We start from the raw sequence: 11,347 nt of genomic DNA on the forward strand, positions 1-11,347 counted from the left end.
CCAAGATAACATGACTGCGTGGACGTACGTTGTATGGAAGCCACGTAAAATTAATGATTACTTTCATTTAATTGTGGGTGTTTTTTGACAACATGAGGGCAACATGAGGACAACGTGAGGACATCATGAAGACAACATGAAGACAACATGAGGACAACCTGAGGACAACCTGAGGACAACGTGAGGACATCATGAAGACATGAGGACAACATGAGGACAACCTGAGGACAACCTGAGGACAACATGAAGGCAACATGAGGGCAACATGAAGACAACATGAGGGCAACATGAGGACAACATGAGGACAACATCAGGACGACATGAGGGCAACATGAAGACAACATGAGGACAACATGATGGCGACATGAGGACAACATGAGGACAACATATGGACGACATGAGGGCAACACAAAGACAACATGAGGACAACGTGAAGACGACATGAGGGCAACATGAGGACAACATGAAGACAACATGAGGACAACATGAGGACATCATAAAGACAACATGAGGACATCATGAAGACAACATGAGGACAACATGATGGCGACATGAGGACAACATGAGGACAACATGATGGCGACATGAGGACAACATGAGGACAACATGATGGCGACATGAGGACAACATGAGGACAACGTGAAGACGACATGAGGCAACATGAGGACAACGTGAGACAACATGAGACAACATGAGGACAACGAGGACACATGAAGACAACATGAGGACAACGCTGAAGACGACATGAGACAATGAGGACACATGAGGACAACCGTGAGGACAACATGAGGACAACATGAGATGACAACGTGAGACAACATGAGGACAACATGAGGACAACATGAGGACAACGTGAAGACGACATGAGGACAACATGAGGACAACATGAGGACAACATGAGGACAACATGAGGACAACGTGAAGACGACATGAGGACAACATGAGGACAACATGAGGACAACATGAGGACAACATGAGGACAACATGAGGACACATGAGATTAAAAAGAGAAAAAAAGTTTCAAAAAGTTTCAAAAAACATTGGAAAAAAACCCAATTCATTTGCAATTTTGACCCGGAAGAAAGAAGTGTAACGGGAAACTACCACCGCAACGGCAGCTTTGACCCTTGTGCTGTCCTCGGGTCAAATTGACCAACATTAATATTAGAATCATGGGGTTCTTTGAACCAAATTGCCCCAAAATAACATGAATGCGTAGATGTACATTGTATGGAAGCCACGTAAAATGAATGATTACTTTCAGTGAATTGTGGGCGTTTTTTAAATTTTATGTATTTTTTTGAGTATTTGAAACAATCTGTGATCCACTCAACTTCCTCTGATCTTAACTATTAGTCCAAAATAACCCATAATTTCTGGGGGGTTTGAACAACAAAAAATAGGGATTATTAAAACGTGACAAAAACGTTTCAGAAAGTGTCAAAAAACATTTAAAAAAAAAAGAAAGAAAAAAAAGTTGATTTGTAATTTTGACCCGGAAAGAACAACAAGTTCAGTCTCCGGGACATCCGTGAGATAAGAAGGTAGATTAGTTCTCAACAAGTTGATGCTTATAGGAAAACATTTTATTATTTTTTATTAAAAAATGTAAAAAAAAAAAAAAAACACTTGGAGCTTTTATTTTGAAAGTGGCATTACGGAGGTTGCCAACGTTCTCTAACATAATAAAACAAATAATAACATAATAAAAAAAATAATAACAATAAAAAATAAATAAATAAATAAAATCCATGGGCATACTCCACTTTGAGCTTTTATTTTGAAAGTGACATTACGGAGGTTGCCAACGTTCTCTAACATAATAAAACAAATAATAACATAATGAAAAAAAAATAACATAATAAAAAAAATAATAACATAATAAAACAAATAATAACAATAAAAAAAAAATAATAATAAAAATAAAAATCCATGGGCATACTCCACTTTGAGCTTTTATTTTGAAAGTGGCATTACGGAGGTTGCCAACGTTCTCTAACATAATAAAAAAATAATAACAATAAAAAATAAATAAATTAAAAAAAAATCCATGGGCATACTCCACTTTGAGCTTTTATTTTGAAAGTGACGTAATGTTTTATTATGTTAGAGAACGTTGCAAACCTCCGTAATGGAGGTTTGCAACGTTCTCTAACATAATAAAACAAATAACAATTAAAAAAAAAAAAAAAAAAAAAAAAAAAAAAATCCATGGGCATACTCCACTTTGAGCTTTTATTTTGAAAGTGACATTACGGAGGTTTGCGTCGTTACCGAGGGGGAGAAACCGGAGAAACCCGACTAACAATAACAATAACAATAACAACCGCCGCGTCCATCCGCCCGTTTCCCCCCCCCCCCCCAGCAGGGCGCTCGCTGCTCGGATAAAAACACGGAGGAACACCGGCCTGGTGCTCCCTCCCCCCCCCCACCCCCCCCCCACCCCCCTAAAAAAAGTGAATTTGATCCCCGTTTCCGACGGTTTGTCGTCGTCGTGTCACTTCGTGAAGATGACGAGCTACAAGGCGTTTCACGCGCAGCTGTCGTCCATCATGGAGGCGCTGAGCCGGGCGGTGGTGGCGGAGGTCTGCGGGCTCGTGGACGACAGCTACGCCGTGCTGCGGCTCGAGATCTCCCGCAGCCACCGGGAGAAGGAGGCGCTGCGGAGGAAGCTGGAGCTGGTCGAGACCCTGCTCGCCCGGGGGGGGCACAGGCGGGGGGGGCTCGCGATGCTGGAGGCAGCCAGTGAGGGGTTTATGGACTTCACTGTCGGTGAGTTTTGGGGGGCTATGGGGGGGGTCCTGTCCTGTCCTGAGACGGGCATGGCTGCAGCCTGGAGCGTCCCATGTCATGCCGTCCCGAGGTGTGTCCAAATGTAAATTCAGAGGGGTCAAAAAGTACGAAATCGCGATTTATTTTCCACATTGTGTCACGGGTATTTTGCCTTTAATCTGCATATATTTCACAGGCAGACATAAAAAAAAAAAAAATTAAGTTATTTTATTAATAGCATGATAGTCAATACGCGAGCGGATTTTATTCCTGGATGTGAGCTTTTATTTTGAAAAGTAAAAGCTCAGGCATGGCACCAGGCGGACGGCATGAGACGGGACGCTCCAGGCCGCGGCCATACGCTGATGCCTGTCCTAGACAGCGCTACACACCAAACTCCATAGGAAAAACTGCACATTTAAACTGTCCTGTCAGCTGCATTTCTATGACAGCGATGATGGTGGCCGGCTACGTAACATAGACACCGCTACACACCAAACTCCATAGGAAAACTGCACATTTTAAGATTTTTTTACGGATTCGCAATGGGGAGTGTGTCCGGGACATTAGTCTCAGACAGGCAGGCTGTCAGTCAATAATTCGTCATAGATATTAAACTCAAAAAAGCACTGATATGTGATTCTTAAACGGGTTTATGGATTTGTTGTCTGTAAGTTTTGGGGGGCTCTCCCGTCTGTCCGGTCACCTGCATTTCTATGACAGCGATGATGGTGACAGACTACGTAACATAGACAGCGCTGCACGCCAAACTCCATAGGAAAACTGCACATTTAAAGGTTTCCTACTGATTGTAACGGTGAGTGTGTCCGGGACATTAGTCTCAGACAGGCAGGCTGTCAGTTAATAATTCGGCATAGATATTCAACTCAAAATCGATGATGGTGACATGCTATTTAACATAGACAGCGCTACACGCCAAACTCCATAGGAAAACTGCACATTTAAAGTTTTCCTACTGATTGTAACGGTGAGTGTGTCCGGGACATTAGTCTCAGACAGGCTGTCTGTCATTTAATAATTCGGCGTAGATATTCAACTCAAAAAAGCACTGAGATGTGATTCTAAACCGGGTTTATGGATTTCATTGTCTGTAAGTTTTGGGGGGCTCTCCCGTCTGTCCTGTCATCTGCAGCGATGATGGGGGCAGGCTACGTAACAGACAGCGCCACACACCAAACTCCATAGGAAAACTGCACATTTAAAGTTTGCTTACTGATTGGCAATGGCGAGTGTGTTCCGATACATTAGTCTCAGACAGGCTGGCTGTCAGTTAATAATCGGCGTAGATATTCAACTAAAAATAGCACGGATATGGGATTGTTAACCGGAAACGAAGGAGGAGACTTCACGCATGACGAGTCCAATAAATTTAGATAAAATGCAGCTTTATTCAATTATTGAACAAGAAAGACAACCGTAGGAGAGAGACACACACACCACACACACACACACACACACACACACACCACACACACACCACACGGAAATAAAAAGAAATAAAACATGCTTAAATATTCTACCTATCAAGCACTCTATGTCATCTTTCCCAACGGTCCATCCCACTGTGTCCTTACCCGTTCAACTGAGTTACAGCAAGTGAGAAGAGAGAGATTTAACTCCCCCCCCCCCCCCCCCCCCCAATAAAAGCCAAATTGAAGACTTGACCTAGATAATTCAGAAATTGCACTGAGACACATAATTGTGGGCATGCGAGGTCACAGAACAGTAAAACAACTTAAAACAATCGCATTTACTGACGTCACTGAGTTCCTGGCTTTTTCCCACAACCCTGTTTTTATCCAAAGAAATTAGACTCAAATAAGTTAGCGTCACACAATTACATGAAGTAGAAAGATATTGATTCCAATAAAATGGGAAATTACAGTGTTGCAGCGGCAAAATCAGTCACACAGCACAGAATATAAATATAATGAAATACTAGGATACAACATGCATTAAATAGCATTAACCCTCTGGGCCCTCAGGCCATTTTTACAGTTTAATTTCCGTCTGGATTTATTTTATAATAACTTGTAAAACATCAACCCTGTTGTCTACAGTCAAGATGTGAACATCGTTGTTTTTTTAGGACAAACTGGGTTATTGGAATATTTGGGTTGCAGTGAGGTCACTTGCATGTTAAAAATGGTTGTAGGACCTTAAAGACAAATAAATAAATAAATGAATAAAACGAAACATGAATCTTCCAGATATGTATTGATATCACAGACATATCAGTAAAACCTCTAAAACACTTCTCATATGTCTTGGGAGTCACACTGTGAAGAAATAATCATTATAACTTAAAAAAATACATGCATTTTTTCCAAAAAAGTCAAGACGTTTTGCTCTCATGACATTTACTTATGCCAATAATTACATAATAATGTCATATTTATTGATATTACACCCACAGCAATGTTATACAAGCAGATATGTGTCTAAATAGTGCATTATTTGGCCTTTAATAGAGTCTATAGGCATTTTTGTCCCCTCTGGCCTTCCATACAAGAGGGGTGCCTTTATCTCCCATATATGGGCATGCACTTCCTGAAAAATAGACAGGACAGACAGAGAGAGAGAGGAGGAGGAGCGAGCCAGCGGCAGAAATGAGCCAAAACGCGATGAATTATGGACATAAAGTGGACCAATCTTGGATATAACAGCATGGATTTAAAGCCCAAAGAGGCTGAAGTTCCAGGCTGGATAGAAAACCCCCTGTAGAGGCTAGAAAGACCCGGAAAAGACCTCCGTAAAGCCGAAAACGTCAGGATTCAAACGCAACCGTAGGTGAGTCAATCGCTTGTATGGTTCAAAAGTGATTAAACTATGAATCAGAGGTACTTTTTTTACTCGTGGGCGAGTGTCTCGGGCTCAGAGGGTTTTAAATAGGAACATAAACCATTAAAAAATAAAAAAAATAAAAATTATTGTGACTAAAACAATTGCCACAGCGCCATTTTGCAACATATATACCCTTGCTACTCGCCTGGCATTACAGCGGTCGGCCTCCCACTGAGACCCCCCCTCAGAGACCCTCGGGGGGGCTCCTTTAACCCACATGACGAGCCGATAGTAACGTGTGTTTCTTCACCCAGAACACACGCCACCAGCTGCAGTCGGGGCCAAACAGCAGAAGGGAAACGTCCACAGCAGCGGGGGGGTCCCTGCGTCGGACGCTAAGACAGAGCCGACGTCTTCAACCAATCAGGTGAGAGGACGGTCACCGCCCAATGAGAGGAGAGTGTCGGCACACGATCCGTCCGGCGCAGATGATATTCACGATGTACGATGATCTACGGCGCAGCACCGTCCGTTCCACGGTAGCGGCCTGCCGCTAGCCTCCACCGGAAAGCTAACGACGCTAGTTTAGCTAACGGCTAATTCGGCTAACCGCTAGCTAGCTGACAGCTTTTATAGTAAACGGCGGGAAAAGCAGCTGCAGCTAAATTAAGACTTTACAGTAATAATAAAGACAATTAGTGAGTGATTGTATTTAAATGAGCACAAGTACAGTAGAACTAGCGTAACAGCTGTTATATATTTAAACGGTTATTTTAACTTTTGAGGGTCTTTTACGTACATGCCGTCTCAGCTAGCGGTTAGCCAAATTAGCTGTTAGCTAAGCTAACGTTAGCTTTCCGGTTGAGGCGAACAGACTTTCTTAAACTGTCTGTGGGAACAGATTGTGCAGTGTCGTAAATCCGCGTTCATCATGACATCATCATGACATCATCATGACATCATCTGCACATGGGCAGAACGCATCGTGCATAAGGGGCGGATCGAGTACCGACGAGAGCGCAGATTTGCGACGAGTGGCCGACAAGATGCTAACGAGAGATTCTGTAATGTCAGTAGCGTAAAAATGGACCTTTCCAAATTTGGTTCCCTGCTAGCTTAGCTTCATGTTAGCATCAAACACGGCAAAGGCTGTCAGTTGAATGGCGTTTTGAGCTAACGTTAGCATCAAACAACCATAGAAAGCTACAAGGTTTCTGAAATGATTGCTAGCTTAGCTACAAGCTAGCATCACACACAACAAACATTGAAAAAAAGCGTTAAAAAAAAAAGACAAAAACGTGAGAAAGTTAAATAAACAATAAAGAGCGTCAACCAAAGTGTTGATTTTCCATTTTGACGGGAAGGGAACACGAGGGTTGAGGTCTCCCAGAGAAAGTTAATTGGCAGGTGGTTATTTTTAGTTTTTTTAATTTTTAGTTTTCTACCCTCAGGAGGAGCCGAGTCATCCAGTTGTTGTTTTGGTAAAGGAGGAAATCGTGAAAGAAGAGGCGAACGCCAACCACACCGCAGACGAGCTGCTTCCTAACCACGACGGTAAGAGACGAGCATCTCTCCGATCCTAATTCACTGTAACACCGTTCAGACGTCACATGACTCACACTGCAACGCTGACACTACGAGACTATATTAACCCCCATGTTGTCCCCATGTTGTCCCCATGTTGTCCCCATGTTGTCCCCATGTTGTCCCCATGTTGTCCCCATGTTACCCCCATGTTGTCCCCATGTTGTCCTCATGTTACCCCCATGTTGTCCCCATGTTGTCCTCATGTTACCCCCATGTTGTCCCCATGTTGTCCTCATGTTACCCCCATGTTGTCCCCATGTTGTCCCCATGTTGTCCCCATGTTGTCCTCATGTTACCCCCATGTTGTCCCCATGTTGTCCCCATGTTGTCCCCATGTTGTCCTCATGTTGTCCTCATGTTACCCCCATGTTGTCCTCATGTTGTCCTCATGTTGTCCTCATGTTACCCCCGTGTTGTCCCCGTGTTGTCCCCGTGTTGTCCCCGTGTTGCCCCCGTGTTGCCCCCGTGTTGCCCCCGTGTTGCCCCCGTGTTGTCCTCGTGTTGCCCTCGTGTTGCCCCCGTGTTGCCCCCGTGTTGCCCCCGTGTTGCCCTCGTGTTGCCCCCGTGTTGCCCTCATGTTGTCCTCATGTTGTCCCCATGTTGTCCTCATGTTGTCCTCATGTTGTCCCCATGTTGTCCTCATGTTGTCCTCATGTTGTCCTCATGTTGTCCTCATGTTGTCCTATATCAATGTTCTTTTTAATTCCCCAAAATAACATGATTGATTCCAACGCTCTTTGCCAAGTACAAATCTCTACTTTCATTAATTGTGGGGCGTCTCTGTTTTTGAAATAGTTTTGAGTAAAAGTTGACATAATTGTGAAAGAAGGCGTAACAGCAGTTAGATTTTTGAAAGTAAAATGTGTAAAATTAAGTTCCCGAATACTGTATCTGAAGTCTCGAGGGCAAGGTGGGGGGGGGGGGGCAGGATACCCAGGGCTCGGTTTACAACTATCACCATTTTCATGCCGTGGGACCCTTTAACTCTGCGCTGATCTGCGTTTGTTGGTTGTGTGTCTGAAGGACCGGCGGAGCGGCTGCCAGATCCAGACGGCAGTGAAGAGGGCCCCTCCGGGATGCTGACCCCCTCCGGGATGCTGACCCCCGCCTCGGTGGCGGTCCTGAGGCTGTGGGAGCAGACCAGCGACGGGCCGCCGGCGCTCCGAGAGTCCCCCAGTGCCCCGGCGTCTCCGGGCCGGTCTTCAGACGGCGTGTACGACTTGGCCTCGGAGTCGGACTGCGAAGCTCCGTCTGCGGCCCAGATGAGGACGCCCGCCCCCCTCGGGTCCGGAGGAAGCCTCAACGCCCCCCTTGGGTCCGGAGGAACCCTCAACGCCCCCCTCGGGTCCGGAGGAACCCTCAACGCCCCGACGTCCCTCCGCTACAACACAGAGGCTGATCTGTGCTCCTCGTGGACCAATCAGAGCCTTCCGAGCACGGTGCCCGCCCCTCCCCCGACCACGCTGCTGGACAAGGTGTCTGAAATGAGCGGTCCGGGTTTCCCGCTGGCGCTCGGTCTCGGCGGGTACCGGTTCTGCGGCGACCGGCGCTTCGTCTGCAGCTACTGCGGGAAGTGCTTCACGTCGTCCCGCAGCCTGGAGACGCACGTGCGCGTCCACACCGGCGAGCGGCCGTACAGCTGCGCCCAGTGCGGGAAGCGCTTCACGCAGTCGGGACACCTGAAGACGCACCAGAGCGTCCACACCGGGGAGCGGCCGTTCGCCTGCGAGCACTGCGGGAAGAGGTTTGCCGGGAAGCAGAACCTGAGGATCCACCAGCAGAAGCACCACGTGGCCGAGCAGAGCGCCGGTCACGTGTGACACAAACACGGGACCACGTGCACTGATGCTACTGAACGCCAGCTTGGGATCGAACTCAACCTCACCGCTGTTACTGTAATCATTTAAATGGTTAACTTCGGGATGTTTTAACATGTTTTTGCGTCTAAGTGACTGATGGTCCAGTATTAAGCGAGATCGCTGTGCGAGGCTGTGATGTGATGATACCTCGGGGGCATTTGTCCAGCGTCAGTCAGCGCCCGCTAAAAGTTCAGGTTTTGTCTCTGACCGACTCAGATTATTAGTCTAAGTGTCTGGCAACATTATGGAAAGGATCCCTACAGAGATAGAGCTTTTAGTTAAAGAGTAAGAAGAAGAAAACACCATCACCAAACCCACCAGACTCCATGTAAATAATTACTACTTTTAGCGTGTGTAGAGCAGCATATCTCCACCAGACTCCATGTAAATAATCACTACTTCTAGCGTGTATAGAGCAGCATATCTCCACCAGACTCCATGTAAATAATCACTACTTTTAGTGTGTATAGAGCAGCATATCTCCACCAGACTCCATGTAAATAATCACTACTTTTAGCGTGTATAGAGCAGCATATCTCCACCAGACTCCATGTAAATAATCACTACTTTTAGCGTGTATAGAGCAGCATATCTCCACCAGACTCCATGTAAATAATCACTACTTTTAGCGTGTATAGAACAGCATATCTCCACCAGACTCCATGTAAATAATCACTACTTTTAGCGTGTATAGAGCAGCATATCTCCACCAGACTCCATGTAAATAATCACTACTTTTAGCGTGTATAGAACAGCATATCTCCACCAGACTCCATGTAAATAATCACTACTTTTAGCGTGTATAGAGCAGCATATCTCCACACGTAAATGTGTGAATTAAGAGTTTTTTCCGACCAGACCAGAGTGGTGATTGTTGGAACAGTGGAAAGTTGAACCAAGACGGCTTTTCCTAGTTTTACTTTGTTTTTGCCGACTTTGAATGAAGTGGGTTTCACAATGTTAAAAGTGCTGTTTATTTACATGGAGTCTGGTGGTGCAATTTGTGCAAAAAGGATCTTACTGTTTAACTAAAAGGTCTATCTCTGTAGGGATCCTTTCCATAATGTTGTCACACACTTAGAATAATAATCAGTCCGTCAACAGCACACGGAAATTGGGGGGGGGGGGGGGGGGGGGGGGTTGGGGTCTATTCATTGCAGCTTGTTTATGCTGCAGACTGCAGCGGTCTTGCTTAATACTGGACCAGTTTCAAAAAATGCTATTTCACATCAGTCACTTAAACACAAAAACAGCACAACCAGTTTATAAAAATATCATAGTTTAAATTTAAATTAAATTGAAGGCCTTTAAGATAAGAGCGGGTGCTTTTCCATTGAAAAGATGATTAAAAGATATGACTGTTTTAAGTGAACTGCCTTGGTAGAAACCGGTTACAACAGGACTACAACCGGATCCAGTATTACCTCAAAAAGAACTGTGGGTTGTTTTGGGTCCATTTCAGTACTTTTAGTCTACTTGAAACTCCTTTTACAGTCCTACAGGATGGTATTAAAGGTGCTCAGAACATTGCTACGGGTTTTTTAGGCTACAATATTTGTCACAAACAGAAATACATCTCACTATCTGCTAGCTGCCTGTCCCCTGAACACACTGTAAAAAATCATTTCTGCCTTTTTAACTAACAAATTATGTATAATTTAATATAAATGAGGATTGTTGACCATGAATTCCCAGAATTAGAATAATAAAATCTGTTATTAAACCAGAAAAGGTTTAATTAACAAAAAGCACAAGGATCCGGGTGTCTGGGATCAAAAAGCAGTCTCAGATGGACCGGGGGCTTCAGGGTGATCCGGGTGTCTGGGATCAAAAAGCAGTCTCAGATGGACCGGGGCTTCAGGGTGATCCGGTGTCTGGGATCAAAAAGCAGTCTCAGGTGGACCGGGGACTTCAGGGTGATCCGGGTGTCTGGGATCAAAAAGCAGTCTCAGGTGGACCGGGGGCTTCAGGGTGATCCGGGTGTCTGGGATCAAAAAGCAGTCTCAGGTGGACCGGGGCTTCAGGGTGATCCGGGTGTCTGGGATCAAAAAGCAGTCTCAGGTGGACCGGGGGCTTCAGGGTGATCCGGGTGTCTGGGATCAAAAAGCAGTCTCAGGTGGACCGGGGGCTTCAGGGTGATCCGGGTGTCTGGGATCAAAAAGCAGTCTCAGGTGGACCGGGGGCTTCAGGGTGATCCGGGTGTCTGGGATCAAAAAGCAGTCTCAGGTGGACCGGGGGCTTCAGGGTGATCCGGGTGTCTGGGATCAAAAAGCAGTCTCAGGTGGACCGGGGGCTTCAGGGTGATCCGGGTGTCTGGGATCAAA

At 45.5% G+C, this 11,347-nt stretch overlaps 1 protein-coding gene across 1 annotated transcript; it reads left to right on the forward strand.

The window, feature by feature from the left end:
* The first annotated feature begins 2,455 nt into the window (after window positions 1–2,455).
* LOC116699597 (zinc finger protein 263) lies at window positions 2,456–9,476 on the forward strand. Its single transcript, XM_032532265.1, has 4 exons — window positions 2,456–2,772; window positions 5,892–6,004; window positions 7,029–7,131; window positions 8,188–9,476. The coding sequence occupies exons 1-4, from the start codon at window positions 2,511–2,513 to the stop codon at window positions 8,982–8,984; spliced, it is 1,275 nt and encodes a 424-aa protein (XP_032388156.1). The 5' UTR covers window positions 2,456–2,510; the 3' UTR covers window positions 8,985–9,476.
* Window positions 9,477–11,347: the final 1,871 nt, after the last annotated feature.

The sequence above is a fragment of the Etheostoma spectabile genome, chromosome 12 (genome assembly GCF_008692095.1).
Source record: "Etheostoma spectabile isolate EspeVRDwgs_2016 chromosome 12, UIUC_Espe_1.0, whole genome shotgun sequence".
NCBI classification, from domain to species: domain Eukaryota; kingdom Metazoa; phylum Chordata; class Actinopteri; order Perciformes; family Percidae; genus Etheostoma; species Etheostoma spectabile.